Consider the following 17,950-nt stretch of genomic DNA (forward strand, 5'->3'; position numbering starts at 1 on the left):
AGCTCCTGTACCAAGCTACTGAGATAGAAGAGGTAGAAATATAACTCCTGTACCAAGCTACTGAGAAAGAAGAGATAGAACTATAACTAATGTACCAAGCTACTGAGAAAGAAGAGGTAGAACTATAACTCATGTACCAAGCTACTGAGAAAGAAGAGATAGAACTATAACTCCTGTACCAAGCTACTGAGAAAGAAGAGATAGAACTATAACTCCTGTACCAAGCTACTGAGATAGAAGAGATAGAACTATAACTCCTGTGCCAAGCTACTGAGAAAGAAGAGGTAGAACTATAACTCCTGTACCAAGCTACTGAGATAGAAGAGATAGAACTATAACTCCTGTGCCAAGCTACTGAGAAAGAAGAGGTAGAACTATAACTCCTGTACCAAGCTACTGAGAAAGAAGAGATAGAACTATAACTCCTGTACCAAGCTACTGAGAAAGAAGAGGTAGAACTATAACTCCTGTGCCAAGCTGCTGAGAAAGAAGAGGTAGAACTATAACTCCTGTACCAAGCTACTGAGAAAGAAGAGGTAGAACTATAACTCCTGTGCCAAGCTACTGAGAAAGAAGAGATAGAACTATAACTCCTGTGCCAAGCTACTGAGAAAGAAGAGATAGAACTATAACTCCTGTACCAAGCTACTGAGAAAGAAGAGGTAGAACTATAACTCCTGTGCCAAGCTACTGAGAAAGAAGAGGTAGAACTATAACTCCTGTACCAAGCTACTGAGAAAGAAGAGGTAGAACTATAACTCCTGTGCCAAGCTACTGAGAAAGAAGAGATAGAACTATAACTCCTGTGCCAAGCTACTGAGAAAGAAGAGGTAGAACTATAACTCCTTTGCCAAGCTACTGAGAAAGAAGAGGTAGAACTATAACTCCTGTACCAAGCTACTGAGAAAGAAGAGGTAGAACTATAACTCCTGTACCAAGCTACTGAGAAAGAAGAGATAGAACTATAACTCCTGTACCAAGCTACTGAGATAGAAGAGATAGAACTATAACTCCTGTGCCAAGCTACTGAGAAAGAAGAGGTAGAACTATAACTCCTGTACCAAGCTACTGAGATAGAAGAGATAGAACTATAACTCCTGTGCCAAGCTACTGAGAAAGAAGAGGTAGAACTATAACTCCTGTGCCAAGCTACTGAGATAGAAGAGATAGAACTATAACTCCTGTGCCAAGCTACTGAGAAAGAAGAGATAGAACTATAACTCCTGTGCCAAGCTACTGAGAAAGAAGAGGTAGAACTATAACTCCTGTGCCAAGCTACTGAGAAAGAAGAGGTAGAACTATAACTCCTGTACCAAGCTACTGAGAAAGAAGAGGTAGAACTATAACTCCTGTACCAAGCTACTGAGAAAGAAGAGGTAGAACTATAACTAATGTACCAAGCTACTGAGAAAGTACATGAACACCAATCCTCCCTCTTAACCAAATCACCTCAGCCTCTATCACCAAATGTACAGCAACTGGGATTTCCCTGGACTCCAAATACAGAACAGTCCATTCTCTATATGTCACTTAGCAGTGATGACAGAGGATTGAAGTGGAGTGTTAGCTGAGAGGCTATCAGCGTCAGTACTGGCCCCTGGAGACTGGAGCTGTGCAACATTTACTGTAAGTGTGTGAGAGTCACAATACTGTCAACCTCAAATGATAGCCATCGTGAAACCGGTTCACACTACATGACACAGACACTCTCTCTGCTTCTTGAGACTGACTCTGATGCGTTTCACAATAAGGAAAATCACTGTGGCTCTAGTACCAACGCTACGAATGCATTGGTCTGCTTAGTCTTCTCTCCCTTCCCTCTCTATCTCCCTCTCTCTCTATCCATACTGTTCTCTTCTGACTCAGCTGTTATGTAGGAAACCCTGTCCCTTTGAAGAGGGGAAGAATCTTTCATTACTGGACAGAAGAGAGAGAGAAGGAAGGAGGGAGATGATAGGGAGAGAATAACTGCTCCATTGTCTTCGCCCCCCCTTCCCTTGCCCCCCCTTCTCCCACCAATGATAATTGTCCTGAGCTAATTACAGAGAAACACTCCAACAGGTGTGGAACCCTGCACCTGGGGACAGAGGTGTGTGTGGGTGTGTGTGAGAGAGAGTATGAGAGAGAAAGAGTAAGAGAGAGAGAAAAGGAGAAAGAGAAGATAGTTCTCCCTGTATGTCTATTTACATCCATAAGACAGATTGTATGCACATATCAATTCAGCTGAATGTGTAGCTACTGGTGTGATGTATGTGTGTGTGTGTGTCGGTGTGCATATATGAATGTGTGAGTGTGTGTCACACACAGACTAATGACCAAACCTTAGACATGACACACATTCAAACTCAGACGGGGATCAGAGAGGTTAACTGTAGAGCATATAAACTGGACACAATATTACACAATCAGCACAGTGCAGTTACTCTCCCCTCCAGATCTATTTTCCATACATCTGGGTTAAATTACTGGAAAGTACAAATTCACACACACAGACACATTCTCACTCACTCTCACTCATACACCGCATTGCATTTCAAATGAGAGAGATTACAAAGTCACTTATTGATCAATTTAACCACATGGGCCTCTTAGAGATGATTCACAAGCTATAACTGACTTGAAGCAATAACATCGCGTGCATGTTTTTTGATAACAGCCGAGTAAGACAGAGACAGGACCCCAGTTAGAATTGGAGACGGTGACGATGATGTAAGTCCTTTCTCTCACGGGACTGTTTTCGGGCTTTTTACCATAAAAGCGTTGAGCCAAAGTTGTTGACCGGAAGAACGGAAGAGGTTTGGCTACCAGCCAAAGCGTTATAGGAAAAAACACGCACAACTTCTTGAGATTTGAGCTAAATACCACTTCATTAAGTTGTGGGAATTTGAGGATGCTCCAAAACTGAAGAAGAAAGATAAATTGACAGACTACTTTTTCCACTCTCACTAGGCTATTATGGGGAACTAGGCTACTTTGTTTATTTAGAAATTCGGCATGGGTCTACCGAGTGACAACAAACCGTTAGGTTACTTACAGTAACACGGTTTATGAGACGCTCGCAAGCCGTCACACAAACAGATGTTACTCACACCACACGCTCTGACATCACTCGTCTGCTGCCCGTCCACGAAAACCGCGCACTAATTTCACTTAAACGAGCTACTGGCCATTTTATGAGACCAACTATCGGATATGGCGCATTAATGAAATAAAGAAACACACTGATTAGACTGCACACAGCCAGTTCAGCGTGTGTCATCACCGCACAGAGAGGAAATGAAAAATCTTACCCACTGCATTGGAGTCATTCTCTCTGACCCCTCAGACAGTTCACCTTGGCACAGCCAGGCATCATCGAGTGTGGTCGTCATCTGCTTCCTAAGCCACGGAAGCACCATCGTGCGTATGTTATGTCTATGTTGGAATAACCAATTAATCACACAGGAAATATGATATTTCGGAAATCGGGTTGATTGACAGGGACCCCCGCTAATTCCCTAGTCTAGTAACTGTTGAGTCATCATTCCAGGGGTTGACTGAGTGCTGCGTCGCCACCTTGTGGTCCTTTCATTCCGGCACCCCGGGTACAAAATGAGTCGGGACATTCACCTTTCCAAACCCTGTCTAGCTGTTGAGTTGTGTGGTACAATCAAAGTAAAAAAAACAAACAAGGACAAAACAGCCATAACAAAAGAAACGCTATGGACAGATCATAGGGTACCAACATTTTATTTATAATATGAGGGCAGTCAGTTAGAAATAAAATACACATGATAAAACAGTTTCCTTCATAGTGTTAGTGTTTACTTTGGTATACAATCTAATGTTCTGTGACAATACACATTTACTATATTCTTTATATGAGAATATCTGTGAGCGTCCATCCATCCAGTATAAAGCTGACCTACAAGGATATCTTTTACATAATAACATAGTCATACCATAATTTATGCTTCATTTTGCAGGACTTTTCTTTTTCAGGCAACCACTGCATTTCAGGCAATGAGTTACAAAATAAAGAGTGTTTAGAGAACAGTAAAAGAAGAGTTGTATAGTCTTACAGTTAGATAACTATTACATTGTGTTATGACTTTCTTTTGACAGTTGCCATTCCTCACACCAGTTGCCATTCCTCACACCAGTTGCCATTCCTCACACCAGTTGCCATTCCTCACACCAGTTGCCATTCCTATCCATTGCATCTGCCTTACGACAGGGGGTTCAATATAGTGTTAATATCAAAGTTGCCTGAGATGGATGAGATTGCCCCTAGATACTGATCAAGGGTCAGTTTTGTGTCTTTCCCCCTTCATGGTTAAGGCGGATGGTGAACTGATCCTAGAACTGTGCCTAAGGGTAGCTTCTACCCGGAGATGAACTTTCCAGCGCTCACAGCCTGGTCCTCTGATTGGCTGGCAGCTCATCCTGGTCGAGTCCCCACAGGAAGTTGCGCAGGCGTGTCACTTCCTTTTGTAGCTCAGGGCTGGGGATTGGCTGGGAGAGGTCTAGCTGAGGTGTCTCATTTGGCAGGATGAGAGGGGGGTGGTCCAGGAAACTTTCGAAGATGTCTTGGACAGAAAAGCATGAATAGAAATGTAGTGGTCTGAGATTCTTAGGAAGAAATCATACCCCTTCTATACATGTGTACTTACAATGTTCGGAATGTCTAAGGGCTGAATCCTGACTTGAGATCACAAAAGAAATGTAATTGACATAAATGCATAATTTACATGAACATTCTACTTATCTCAAGTTTGCAGTTGTATCTAATGTTGTGTTCATAACCAAGTTGGAAGTTGTGAAGTCGTAAATACCAGTTAGATGCATTCACATGCTTTAAACTCATTGAGAAACGCCGATTGGCTAATGGCCAACAAGCTTCATCAACCAAATCAAATCAAATTTGAGTCACATGCGCCAAATACAACAGGTAGACCTTACAGTGAAATGCTTACTTACGAGTCCTTAACCAACAGTGCAGTTTTAAAAAAATATGGATAAGAATAAGAGATAAAAGTAAACAAGTAATTAAAGAGCAGCAGTATAAAATAACAATATATAAAGGGAGGTGCCGGTACAGAGTCAATGTGCGGGGGCACCGGTTAGTCGAGGTAGTATGTACATGTAGGTAGAGTTATTAAAGTGACTATGCATAGATGACAACAGAGTGGCAGTGGTGTGGAGAGGGGGGGGGGGGGCAATGCAAATAGTCTGGGTAGCCATTTGATTAGATGTTCAGGAGTCTTATGGCTTGGGGGTAGAAGCTGTTTAGAAGCCTCTTGGACCTAGACTTGGCGCTCTGGTACCGCTTGCCGTGTGGTAGCACTAGGGTGGCTGGAGTCTTTGACAATTTGTAGGGCCTTCCTCTGACACCGCCTGGTATAGAGGTCCTAGATGGCAGGAAGCTTGGCCCCAGTGATGTACTGGGCCGTTCGCACTACCCTCTGTAGTGCCTTGCGGTCGGAGGCCGAGCAGTTGCCATACCAGGCAGTGATGCAACCAGTGCTGTTGATGGTGTAGCTGTAGAACCTTTTGAGGATCCCATGCCAAATCTTTTCAGTCTCCTGAGGGGAATAGGTTTTGTCGTGCCCTCTTCACAACTGTCTTGGTGTGCTTGGATCATGTTAGTTTGTTGGTGATGTGGACACCAAGGAACTTGAATCTCTCAACCTGCTCCACTGCAGCCCCGTCGATGAGAATGTGGGCGTGTTCGGTCCTCTTTTTCCTGTAGTCCACAATCATCTCATTTGTCTTGATCACGTTGAGGGAGAGGTTGTTGTCCTGGCACCACACGGCCGGGTCTCTGACCTCCTCCCTATAGGCTGTCTCGTCGTTGTTGGTGATCAGGAATACCACTGTTGTGTCATCGGCAAATTTAATGATGGTGTTGAAGTCGTGCCTGGTAGTGCAGTCATGAGTGAACAGGGAGTACAGGCGGGGGATGAGCACGCACCCCTGAGGGGCCCCTGTGTTGAGGATCAGCGTTGCAGATGTGTTGTTACCTACCCTCACCACCTGGGGGCGGCCCGTCCGGAAGTCTAGGATCTAGTTGCAGAGGGAGGGGTTCAGTCCCAGGGTTCTTAGCTTGTTGATGAGCTTTGAGGGCACTATGGTGTTGAACGCTGAACTGTAGTCAACGAATAGCATTCTCACATAGGTGTTCCTTTTGTCCAGGTGGGAAAGGGCAGTGTTGAGTGCAATAGAGACTGCATCATCTGTGGATCTGTTGGGGCGGTATGCTAATTGGAGTGGGTCTAGGGTCTAGCCAAGAGGCTTCTAACCATAATCTAAAATTAGAGCCATCATGCTTGTAAACAAATTATAATGTTCAAAAACTATATTAATAGATTGCTATTTATAATACATTTTTTGTTGTTACATTTATCTACCGAAAATGCTGTTATCGAAGTCTATTCCTTAGTAGGTGATGTCAGAGATCAGCATGTGGGAGAAGTCGGAGCTTAGGGATGATAGACGAGTTTCCCACTAGTAATTACTAGTTGGAGGAGTGTTCACATGGATTTATTCCCAGTCGTATATGGTAAATACTACCTTCACACTTGGTTATGAATGCAGCATTAGCTCCTACATAATGACCCTCCAGGACTCCCAACTCCTCCCCTCTCGTGTCTTACCTCCACTGAGCTCCGTCCCAGGGGGAGGGGCCCAGGAGGTCGGTGGGGCTCTGGCCGGTCCCAGCTTGTAATGGGTCAGCAGATGGTGCAGCTGGGTGGGGCTTAGCAAGGCATGGTCCTCCTGTAGGCTGGCCCAGGATGACTGGCGGAGGAGAGACAAGAGAACAACCAATGAGCAACAAAACAGAGAAGAAGGAAAAGTGGACGATATCAGCAATGTCTACAACAGATGGGATGCCAAATCTAAAATCTACCCCTAGCCCCTTGTCACCTCTAGATGACCCCTTATATCTGAAAATAACTAAATGGGTGTGAACAAATTAATGGAAAAGCTTGTCTATCTAGCTTCCTAGAGCGGTTATCATACAGTTTATACCTATCTTATCCAATCAGCCTTAGGAGAAGGCATCAGGAAGTGTCTAGAGGTAGGGGCTAGGGGTGGATGTGTGATAAGTCAAATAGGTTTAGAGGAAGAACAACACAACAACAAAAACAATGAGACCAAAACATGATTCTTTATCCAGAATGTTTTGATTTGGGTCATTATCTTGCTAAATCGACTGATTGTTAACTGGCTAAACCAGAATTATTTATACCTGGATGAGGCGGGTCTTAGGGACGCACAGGAAATTGACTGTGACGGACAGCTTCTTCAGGAACTCAGAGGCGATATCTCCAAGTCCTGCGCCCTGCAGCCAGTCCAGAACCAGGTCCAGGTTTGTACGGATCTGGACCGCTCTAGACCAGGAGAACAGACCATCTGAGAGAGGGAGGGAGAGAGGGTGGAGGAGACAGAAAGAGAGAGAGAAGAGGAAGAAGAGACAGAAATAGAGGGAGTGTGTGTGTGTGTGTGTGTGTTAGTGCACATCTGAACCAGGGTTGGAAAGTTCAAGTTATTTCAGAGCCGCACCCAGATTCTCTGTCTCGCTGTGCTTGGTAGCGCTCATCCCCTTACGACCTCTACACTAAATGGTTCGTGCACAAACAATGGCTTGTGTAGCGGAAAGCAATTTCTGCATGTGTAATGTGGAACCCACTTAGCTCATGACTGCAGCTTCCTCAGACCAACCCCTGACCTTGGACCCCAGTATTACCCCTGCCCTCTCACCTCTCTCCAGCAGTGTGTTGAGCAGGGAGGTGTTGGTGAAGAAGAAGAGGTAGCCGAAGGTTTGGGAGGTGAGTGGGGGGGAGAGGCAGGCCTCCCGGGACAGCATCAGGGAGCAGCGGTACACCTCCACCAGCCCAGCCACCGTAGGGGGGAGGGAGGACACGTCTTCCCCCTCTCCCGCCCCCCCACCACCCTCACCCCCATCCATCTCCCTACCCTCATCTCTCTCTTTCTCTTTCTCCAGGCTGGAGAAAGGGTTGTTGTCCAGGAGAGCTGGAAGGAGGGAGTACAGCGTCTGACAGAGACCGAGTGACAGAGAGAGAGATGAATTCATGTGTTGATCGGGATATAATTATGCACGGTAACTTGATTGTGTCTTGAGTGTGAGGTAACTCAACCTCCCTCACCTTTGTGAGGTGGTACACGCACTGCTGGAAGGTGTGCATTATCACGTCATCAAGCTGCGCCAGGGCCTCGGAGCAGGTGTCCAGGTCAGCTGACAACACCGGGTCACCAGGAGCTGAGGGTAAATATATATGCATTAACTTCTAACTTCTGTCATATAACTACTGTTATTGCAGAACAATCCAAAATATATTTCACTTCTCAATGACGAAACTAACTCTTGTTTTGACTACTGTGGGGCTAAATGATGATAGCAGGAATGTCACACAGGAAGAGGAAGACAGAAAGATACAACAGCCATGTGATGTCAAAAAGAGTGATACGGTTGATATTACAAAATGCTTTTATTGTAGAAAGAAGCTTTTTTGGCAGATGATCGATGGTGATCTGCATTGATCAAGAGGAAACGGACTCTTATGACACAGGTGTCTCACCCTCAAACTCCCAGTCTCTCTCCATGGCCTCAGCTTTGACCTGGAAGAAGTTGAGGAGCTCTGTGGCATTGGACATCCAGAACATCAGAGGTCGAAGGTCAGAGGACAGCTTCTGAGCACTGGGCGCACTCAGTTCAACCTCCTGCTCTGTGGAACTGGACAGACCAGACCAGAACAGAACGCACAGTGTTATAGAAGTTGTTGTCACTATCTATCTCAAGGAGTTACAGCAAGTCCTTGATCTATTTTAATGAGCATGCAGTGACTGGGTTCAGTAACACTTTATTTGCATAGTCCATCTGCAGATGCTCTACAGTAACAACATTTCAACATACTGTCTACTAACCCTAACCTAACCCTCAATTTAACCCTTATCCTAGCCCTTGTTCTAAACTTAACCTTAACCTTAGCATGCAGTTACTTATCAACAGATAGTTTGTTGATAATATGACCATATGTAGAGCATCTACAGAAGGACAATCCAGACTATCCAAATAAAGTGTGACCCAGGGTCCCACTACATCTGATTTCATCTGTTAACTGCTATTCACTTGGGATAACATCTGCTAAATAAACATTAATAGATATTTGTGTACAGTATTAGTTTATCAGTATCATATACAGTTTATACTTTGTGTAAACGTCACATATTTTAATCATGAATCCTTGCATAATGCTAAATAGTATCTGCATGTTCATCACATTATTTACAGAGACATAAGCTGGACAATCACTTCTCTTGATTCCCCCTAATACAGCCCTAAGGGAAGTTCCAAACACAGGAAACAGCTGAAATATGACGTTGAGCAGCAATGATCTTACTTTTGCGTGGGATGCTTATCCCCGAATTCCTTAATGTTATCCTGTAAAAAGAGTTGGAGAGGGAAGAGAGGACATGAGAGGAGAGACACGTCTCGGCTTAGTGGCAGAGGTGGAGAAGGGGGGATTACAAAGTCTGGACAGGCCACCAGGACAATTACAACACCGTTTCCAGAAGGAAGTGGCATCAGCTTATCCCCAGTTCTGTTCATCTACAGTGACAGGCATCTGTCTGTCTGAATGAATCCCTGTTCACAGTGTACAGGGTTTCAGAGAAAGACGTGTCAGTCTGGTGCTGGCTTTATAGCCCTTTACAATACTATTTTATCTGGTGTGTATCTTTCTGTGTCAGTCTTGACTGAGCTATGGCTAGTTAGCGTTATTACAACTGAGATGATCCTAGACAGTTTTTCAAATGAACTCACCCAAACGATCCCTTTGATCTGATTGGCTGCTTTCAGCAGCAACTGAGGCGTGAGGGCGGGATCCAGGTGTTTGGAGGCATGGTCAATCATGATTGACAGGAGAAAGGCTGGGGCTAAAGGCCCACCCTCTGAGTCTGGAGAGGAGTTCTTAGAGATTATCTCCTGATGGAGAAAGAGTGAGAAACAGTGGCTTTAATTTATGGTCTTGTTTCAGCTCATATCAACCAAGAAAGTAATATATGTGGTAACAATGGATACTTTAAGTTTCAGGTACCTCCCCCCCCACTTATATAACACAGTTCTCTACTCTAATCTGTAGCAGACAGGTAGCAGACACAGTGGTGTAACTAACAGACACAGGGGTCTTTCTTCTCTCACCTGTAGCAGAGCATCAGCGTGGCGGGGCTGGAACCGCAGCAGAGCCTCAGTGGAACCCAGGTACTGCCTCAACGCTTCCTGTCTGTCCACCAATCCCGAGAGGCAGCAGGTGGAGGGAACATCGGCTTGCCAAGGCAGCGCCAATGCCAGCGGAGGGGCCGGGGTCACGCGGGGGTCACGATACAGGAAGAGAAAATGACCTCCTATGCCAATCACGTCCCCAGGTTTAAGCACCGCCTCCCGGTAGAGAGCTTCTCCGTTGTGTGTGACAACTCCTCCTCTGAAGGGACGCATCAGAGCTGGGGGGAGAGAGAAAATGGTTGATTAACTAGTAACACTATAATTGAAGTTCTGCTCATAAACTGCTTATAAAAAGGTATGACAGGTTTCTAACCATATATAAGGGGGTATCAAGAAGTGTCTAGTGCGAGGATCTCTAGAGGTTGATTGTGGACAGGGAAATACTGTAAAATCAGGTGTCAACGTGTAGTAAGGAATTGTTACTTCTTTGGATAGATGTAAGCACATATGAATTGTTACTTCTTTGGATAGATGTAAGCACATATGGAAAAGGCTCCCTATTTTGCAGGCACATTTCTGTTTGTTGAGGTCTGCAAACATCACAGGGGTAGGGCCAGGATTTAGGACTAGGGTTGTTTGTAGACCAGGCCTACCTTGCCCAGGGGGAGCGTCGGGTACGGCTGAGTCTCTCCTGACCAACAGGTGCCTGGCCAGCATGTCTGGAGCAGAGAGGAACGTTTCCACCTTCAGAGGCCTCTTCCCCTTCCTCTCCCTTTCTCTGTCCTTCTCTCTCTCCCTCATTGTTGGCTTCCGCCCAAAAACGTGTGTGTGCCCTGCCATGATGTACAAAACAAAGTCCTGTAGAAAACACAGAAAACACACACAGAGGAGAATGGAAGAAGGAAATAAAGAAAGAAAGAGAGAAGGGAGTTTGTTATCATCTGAAGGACATGGTTATGATAAGGGGACATCTTGGAGATCTTAAGTTGTGCGGAGGTCAGGAGATAAGGTATGAAGTGTGTCACAGTTTGCTACAATGAAGACCTGTGTGAGGTCACTGTGAGAGATGGAGTGATGTACACAGTGGGGTTGTGTGTGTCTACAAAGGTATTGTGTTGCTGTGAGTCTGTTTTGTGCTCAGGGTTGAATGGGAAAGGCTGGGGAAGGGTTGGAAACAGTGATGGTATGTGGCGATTAGGGGAATACAGGTATGATGTCATGTTCAGGGTGTGTGTGTATGATCATCTGGGAGGCGCAGGTCTAACCTTGCTCTGGTCGTAGCCCTGCAGCAACAGGAAGTAGGGTCGGTCCGTGGGCGGGAGGATCAGGCTCTGTGACATCACTTCCAGGTCGCAGGCTGAGTAGTCTTTCTCCTCCTCCACTGCTTTGTCTGCTTTGTTTCTCCGCTCCACCTCGTCTCTGACCTTTGACCTCATCATCTAAGACAGAGGGAGGAGTCTTTATGGTCAGACTGCTGCACTGCTGAGATTAGGTGGGGTTGACCTGTTTCTATCATGTTGCAATATGTGTTGAAACGCATCCTCACCTCTCCGTGCTCCAATGGAGCTATCATGCTCACAATGTTCTTCCTGTCCTGAAGACCTGCACTGTTGTTAGGGTGGTTTCCGGAGCGACGGGGGTCATTGCCGATGTGGTTTCCTTGGCGACGCCTCAGGCTGAGGTTCATGTCGCTGATGCTCCTCCTGAGTTCCGAGTTCCGTCCTCGATGACCACGCTCGCCCTCCTCAGCCCCGCCCCCCGACTGTATGCGGCTTCGCCTCCAACGTACACCTGTTACCACGACAACCAGACATATCATTAAAAACAAAGAAACTACACTTTTCACTGGATGACTGTAGGAAACCCCAGATGTAAGAGCTGGTCATCCAGAGACTCTATATTGTCCTTTTACCTGTGTGGTTCTCCCCTTCCCTCTCTCGCTCCTTCTCTTTCTCCCTCTCCTCTCTTTCGTAGTCGTCCCGTCTCTGGATCTCGAAGCGGCGTTCAAACCCCTCCTTGGGCCGCCACATGTCCACCAATAGCAGTGGGCATTCCCATTCAGCCACGCCCCTACGACACTCTGTCTCCCATTGGAAGGCTCCATCCGGTTGCTGGATGGGCTTTCCAATGACATCACACAACAGGAAGTCTTCCGGGCTGTGTTTCTGCAGGGCTAGGAGAGGGAGGCAGGGCGACCAGGCAAACATTTTTTCCTATGAATATGACTTGCATAAAGTGGACATTATTGCTCAATTGAGGTGTTCACAGCTGTGGTTTATTTACTGGAACAATTATGGCTAGGTGCCTGACTTCATGGTGCAATGAAATGTGTCAACAAGGAATATGAAAACCAGGAAGCCACTGGCCCTTTCTCTACAGTTACCGTCATTTTCTGTCATTTTGCCATGACAGGCATAGGCTACATACTGAAAGTCCCAAAGCTTTTGGCTATAATAGTTATTGTGTGGTAATCATACAATAATCTAATCCCATGTTTATCTGTACTTTCACGCCTCTCTTACATGAATCCCTGTAGTGTACTCGATCTGTTCTCTATCTCTTTCTGCCTCTTACCTGCATCGTCCGTCTCCTCCCTCTCTCTCTTTCTGCCTCTTACCTGCATCGTCCGTCTCCTCCCTCTCTCTCTCTGCCTTTTACCTGCATCGTTTGTCTCCTCCCTCTCTCTCTCTTTCTGCCTCTTACCTGCATCGTCCGTCTCCTCCCTCTCTCTCTCCGTATAGCGGGTGATGACCTGGGCGATGAGCTGTTTGGCTGTAGAGTGGGCGGTGGCCAGCAAAGAGCGGTAGTTAGCCCCACTAGACAGAGCATCCCCATAGATCTTGATGAGGCCTGGGGCTGTGGAGGAGGCAGGGGGCAGGTAGTGGTGGGAGGAAGGGGCAGCAGAGTGGGCCCACACCTCCCTCTCCTTCTCCCCTATGGCCTTGTCTCGGTCACTGTTGGAGCGCCCCCTCAGGAAGAGGTGGGAAAGACGCTTGGTGCGGGACTGGGGCCCGGCGGGACGGGGCCGGAGGAAGGCCGGAGAGGGAGAGGGGGATGGGGGAGCGAGGGAGGGGGTGGAGATGGAGAGGGAAGATGGGGCCTCGTGGAGGGACGCTGCGTCAGAGCTGGTGGTGGACCTAGTGAGGGAGAAGGAGAGGAGGGGGAAAGAAAGAGAGGGGAAGTCAGCTGTGAGTTATGGTTGACAGAACTGAACATAGACAATATTAACTGCTAGAAAACGGTCACAAGATTCAAGGAACACTGCATGACATGTAACATATGACCATACAATCAAATTAGTCCATAACGAACTGTTGTCTTGGTTAATTTATTGTATGCAAAAACATGTCAGACATTTAACTTGAATGTGGCTGGAGATATAGTGAGGAGGACTGAAGGATAAACAAACTGAATACAGAACAAACTGAAAAAGCAGCGAGTCAGCAGACCGACCGGCAGACAGACCGGAAAGACCAATGGAGTTAAGAGACCTGGGATAATGTGTGATTAGTTGAGTCAGATGTGTTAGTGCTGGACTAGAACAAAATCTTTGAGAATCAACATTGGACTAAGTGACATTGAGGTACTGTACATACATTTGAAGTCGGAAGTTTACATACACTTAGGTTGGAGTCATTAAAACTTGTTTTCAACCACTCCACAAATGTCTTCTTAACAAATTATAGTTTTGGCAAGTCGGTTAGGACATCTACTTTGTGCATGAGACAAGTCATTTTTCCAACAATTGTTTACAGACAGATTATTTCACTTATAATTCACTGTATCACAATTCCAGTGGGTCAGAAGTTTACATAGACTAAGTTGACTGTGCCTTTAAACAGCTTGGAAAATTCCAGAAAATTATGTCATGGCTTTAGAAGCTTCTTCTGACATCATTTAAGTCAATTGGAGGTGTACCTGTGGATGTATTTCAAGGCCTACCTTCAAACTCAATGCCTTTTTGCTTGACATCATGGGACAATCAAAAGAAATCAGCCAAGACCTCAGAAAATAAATTGTAGACCTCCACAAGTCTAGTTCATCCTTGGGAGCAATTTCCAAACGCCTGAAGGTACCACATTCATCTGTACAAACAATAGAACGCAAGTATAAACACCATGGGACCACGCAGCCGTCATACCGCTCAGGAAGGAGACGCATTCTGTCTCCTAGAGATGAACGTACTTTGGTGCGAAAAGTGCAAATCAATCCCAGAACAACAGCAAATGATCCTTGTGAAGATGCTTGAGGAAACAGGTACAAAAGTATCTATATCCACAGTACAATTAGTGCTATATAACCTGAAAGGCCGCTCAGCAAGGAAGAAGCCACTGCTCCAAAACCACCATTAAAAAAAGCCAGACTACGGTTTGCAACTGCACATGGGGACAAAGATCGTACTTTTTGGAGAAATGTCCTCTGGTCTGATGAAACAAAAATAGAACAGTTTGGCCATAATGACCATCGTTATGTTTGGAAGAAAAAGAGGGAGGCTTGCAAGCCGAAGAACACCATCCCAACCATGAAGCACGGGGGTGGCAGCATCATGTTGTGGGGGTGCTTTGCTGCTGGAGAGACTGGTGCACTTCATAAAATAGGTGGCATTATGAGGCTGGAAAATTATGTGGATATATTGAAGAAACATCTCAAGACATCAGTCAGGAAGTTAATAAAGCATGGTCGCAAATGGGTCTTCCAAATGGACAATGACCCTAAGCATACTTCCAAAATTGTGGCAAAATGGCTAAAGGACAACAAAGTCAAGGTATTGGAGTGGCCATCACAAAGCCCTGATCTCAATCCCATTGAAAATTTGTGGGCAGAAGTGAAAAGGCGTGTGCGAGCAAGGAGGCCTACAAGTTAGTTACACCAGCTCTGTCAGGAGGAATGGGCCAAAATTCACCCAATTTATTGTGGGAAGCTTGTGGAAGGCTACCTGAAACGTTTGACCCAAGTTAACAAATAAAAGGCAATGCTACCAAATACTAATTGAGTGTATGGAAACTTCTGACCCACTGGGAATGTGATGAAAGAAATAAAAGCTGAAATAAATAATCCTCTCTACTATTATTCTAACATTTCACATTCTTAATATAAAGTGGTGATCCTAACTGACCTAAGACAGGGGATTTGTACTATGATTAAATGTCAGGAATTGTGAAAATCTAAGTTCAAATGTATTTGGCTAAGGAGTATGTAAACTTCCAACTTCAACTGTAGGTAGCAGAGAGACTGACTTGACAGAGACAGCGCTGGGCCAGCGGGCCCCCAGCTTGGCAAAGTGTTTCCTGGGAGAGTTGATCCACAGACCCACAGGGAAATGGAGCTTCCTGAAGCGAGGACTGTCAGTCCCCTCCATCTGATCCATCTGAGAACCAACGAGAGAGAGAGATAAAGGTATTGTGTAATGTGAGAACTCAAAGAACACAGATCAAATGTTCATAATCTTTGAGTTAATTAATTAAGATGTGTGTGGACTATACTGCTTTACAATCTATTCAAGTGGGCCTGAAACAGGCCCTTGATATATTTGGACATAAATCAAAGGTTGAATTATCAGGGGGAAGAAGACATTTTCCTCCAAACAACCCAACTAGGAGTATGTAATCCTAAAATTGTCAAATAATGAATAGTTTAAGGTCATCATCATGAATAGTTTGAGATCCTCCGGATCATTGCTACACACCAAAGCAATTTGGCTGTGGAAGTGATTGTTGCCCCCCCATTGTTACAAAAATTATTATAATAATTTAAATGGTAGATAGGTTACACTTGGCTCAAATCATCTCAAATTCTTACGTTACAGCACTGTAAATTACATCTTTGTCACAGAGGTACTCTAAATTGAATGTGTGTCATTCCTCCTTATCCAAACAGGAAGTGTGTTGTACAGGCCTCAGATCCAGCTGTCATGTTGAAAGGGAAATCCCCACTCTTAAGGTCACTACATGTCTGTCCCTCAGCCTACAACTAGGAGTAGAATGAAATCACCCGTAGACACTGACCTAAGGTCAGTCTGAAGTTTTCACTCGAATGTAGAGTTTGGGGAGGGAAAACTGATACTAGATCTGTGCTTAGGGGCAGCTTCAATCCTTCTAAAATGATGTGTGTCAAACTGAAAAATTAAAGTAGAGCGGTTCAAATTTGAACACAACTAATCTATTTAAAAAAAAATGTCTACTTTCTATAATGTAATGTGGCAAAAGAAACAGCAAGAACATATCAGCAACATTTTACGGTGGAAAATTATCAACATTGGGATCTCTAGCTTATCATGGATGACAGCTCAAATGTTAAAAAATGTAATGGAAAAGTAACGAACCAATGCAACACAATATGCCCTCTACAATAAAAGCGTTTTGAAAGTACTTACCGAGAAAGACTGCAGTTCCCTCTTCGTATAAGTATTTTATTAGTCCTTCTCAACAGAAAAAAACTAAATGGTTAAAAACAACAGTATTTTCCTTTTTCCCCAAGACAAAAACTCCATTTTCAAAATGTCTATCTGTGCCACAGGTATCTCTCTTTCTCTCGAACACGTTCTCTTCATCAATATAGTCTCTTTAAAATCAGAACATATTTTTCTCCACTCTCTCTCTCTTTCTTTGTGTTTTCTGTCTGTCTTCTAGGTAATGGTGGTAAGGGCTCCTTCTCTCTCTTTCTCTGCCTCTGTGGGTCTATAGATAGAGAAACAGGCCCATTGTTCTAAGTGACAGAATTTCCTTCCTTCATGCTGGACAACACCTATATCCTGAGAGAGAGAGAGCGAGAGAGAGAGAGAGAGAGAGAGAGAGGAAATGGGGAGATTATTTTGTGATGCACACACTTGCTGGCCCCTTGTACCCTCCCTGGACATACTGTATATACTGTACATACACACTATAAAGAGATAAGACTAGGAATAGAGAATGGGGGAGGGGTTAATCCAGCATTCCCCTGTCTCCCACAAGCACACATGCACACTGGTCGGATTCCGTTAGACCATTGTCTTTGGCATTAGGGTGCTTTGGAGCGCTGGGGTTGGGTACGGAGAAGATTGGGTGGGGGTGGAGGACGGGGCGGGGGCTGGGCGGGCAGTGAGAATCTGTGATTAATTTGGACAACTAATTACTTTAACACAGCCACTGAGAGAAAAGAGGTTTATGCTCCCAGCTTAAAAATGATAGCAGTCAGTCAGAACGTATACCCTTTGTCTAGTTGTCCACAGGAATGTTGATTTTAAAGTGTAGTCCAGAGTTCAGATCTTTGATTGCCCAAGAAATGACATTGTAGTACGTCAAGAAACAGGCCTATAATGTTTTCTAGAAAAGGACATACTTTGAGCAGCAGGTTTTTGCTGAAAAGTTGAAGAAGGAAACAGTGAGACAGGAAGTCAGAGAAAGAGGGACACCTGTGACCTCTGACCTTGTCTACAACAGGAAGATGGTGATAGGAAAAGAGAGGACATGCAGGGAGAGAGGGGGAGCAAGAAAAGGAGAAAGAGAGAAAGTTACATTGGATTCATCATACTATCTGAACTAGTTGGCTAAGGCTACTATAATAACATATATACTGGAAGGGATGTATGTAGACATCCATTCTTACAATGTGTTAATACATGTGCAATAAAGCTTGAAACTATGCAACTGAAATTCTAGGCTATTACAGGTACTACCAAAACAAATAAAAACTAGACGCTTGCTTCGAAATGAGACTGTGTACCAGACCACACAGCGTACTTCCACT

General features: G+C 44.9%; 1 protein-coding gene across 2 annotated transcripts; it reads right to left on the reverse strand.

Moving 5' to 3' along the window:
• Positions 1–3,710: 3,710 nt before the first annotated feature.
• On the reverse strand, positions 3,711–17,095 carry LOC139389251 (ras-interacting protein 1-like). Of its 2 annotated transcripts, none has more exons than XM_071135797.1 (16): positions 16,599–17,095; positions 15,463–15,593; positions 12,929–13,362; positions 12,138–12,398; positions 11,772–12,016; positions 11,491–11,664; positions 10,879–11,083; positions 10,205–10,503; positions 9,827–9,988; positions 9,405–9,445; positions 8,583–8,737; positions 8,151–8,263; positions 7,744–8,038; positions 7,232–7,395; positions 6,636–6,777; positions 3,711–4,568 (listed from the first exon to the last, which is right to left on the reverse strand). In XM_071135797.1, exons 2-16 carry the CDS (start codon positions 15,591–15,593, stop codon positions 4,390–4,392), a joined length of 3,000 nt encoding a protein of 999 aa, XP_070991898.1. In that variant the 5' UTR covers positions 16,599–17,095; the 3' UTR covers positions 3,711–4,389. The 2 variants fall into 2 exon arrangements, with proteins under 2 accessions (XP_070991898.1, XP_070991888.1); XM_071135787.1 differs by having other exon boundaries at positions 12,800–13,362; positions 16,599–16,880.
• Between the last annotated feature and the right edge of the window lie 855 nt (positions 17,096–17,950).

This window comes from Oncorhynchus clarkii, chromosome 3, assembly GCF_045791955.1.
Source record: "Oncorhynchus clarkii lewisi isolate Uvic-CL-2024 chromosome 3, UVic_Ocla_1.0, whole genome shotgun sequence".
Lineage (NCBI taxonomy): Eukaryota > Metazoa > Chordata > Actinopteri > Salmoniformes > Salmonidae > Oncorhynchus > Oncorhynchus clarkii.

Coding starts and splice junctions, on each gene's coding strand:
- LOC139389251 (XM_071135787.1), bottom strand. CDS start 15,593: ATGGATCAGATGGAGGGGACTGACAGTCCTCGCTTCAGGAAGCTCCAT. Junction 9,446..9,826: donor AGATCAAAGGGATCGTTTGG/GTGAGTTCATTT, acceptor CTCTTTTTACAG/GATAACATTAAGGAATTCGG. Junction 8,738..9,404: donor GATAAGCATCCCACGCAAAA/GTAAGATCATTG, acceptor TGGTCTGTCCAG/TTCCACAGAGCAGGAGGTTG.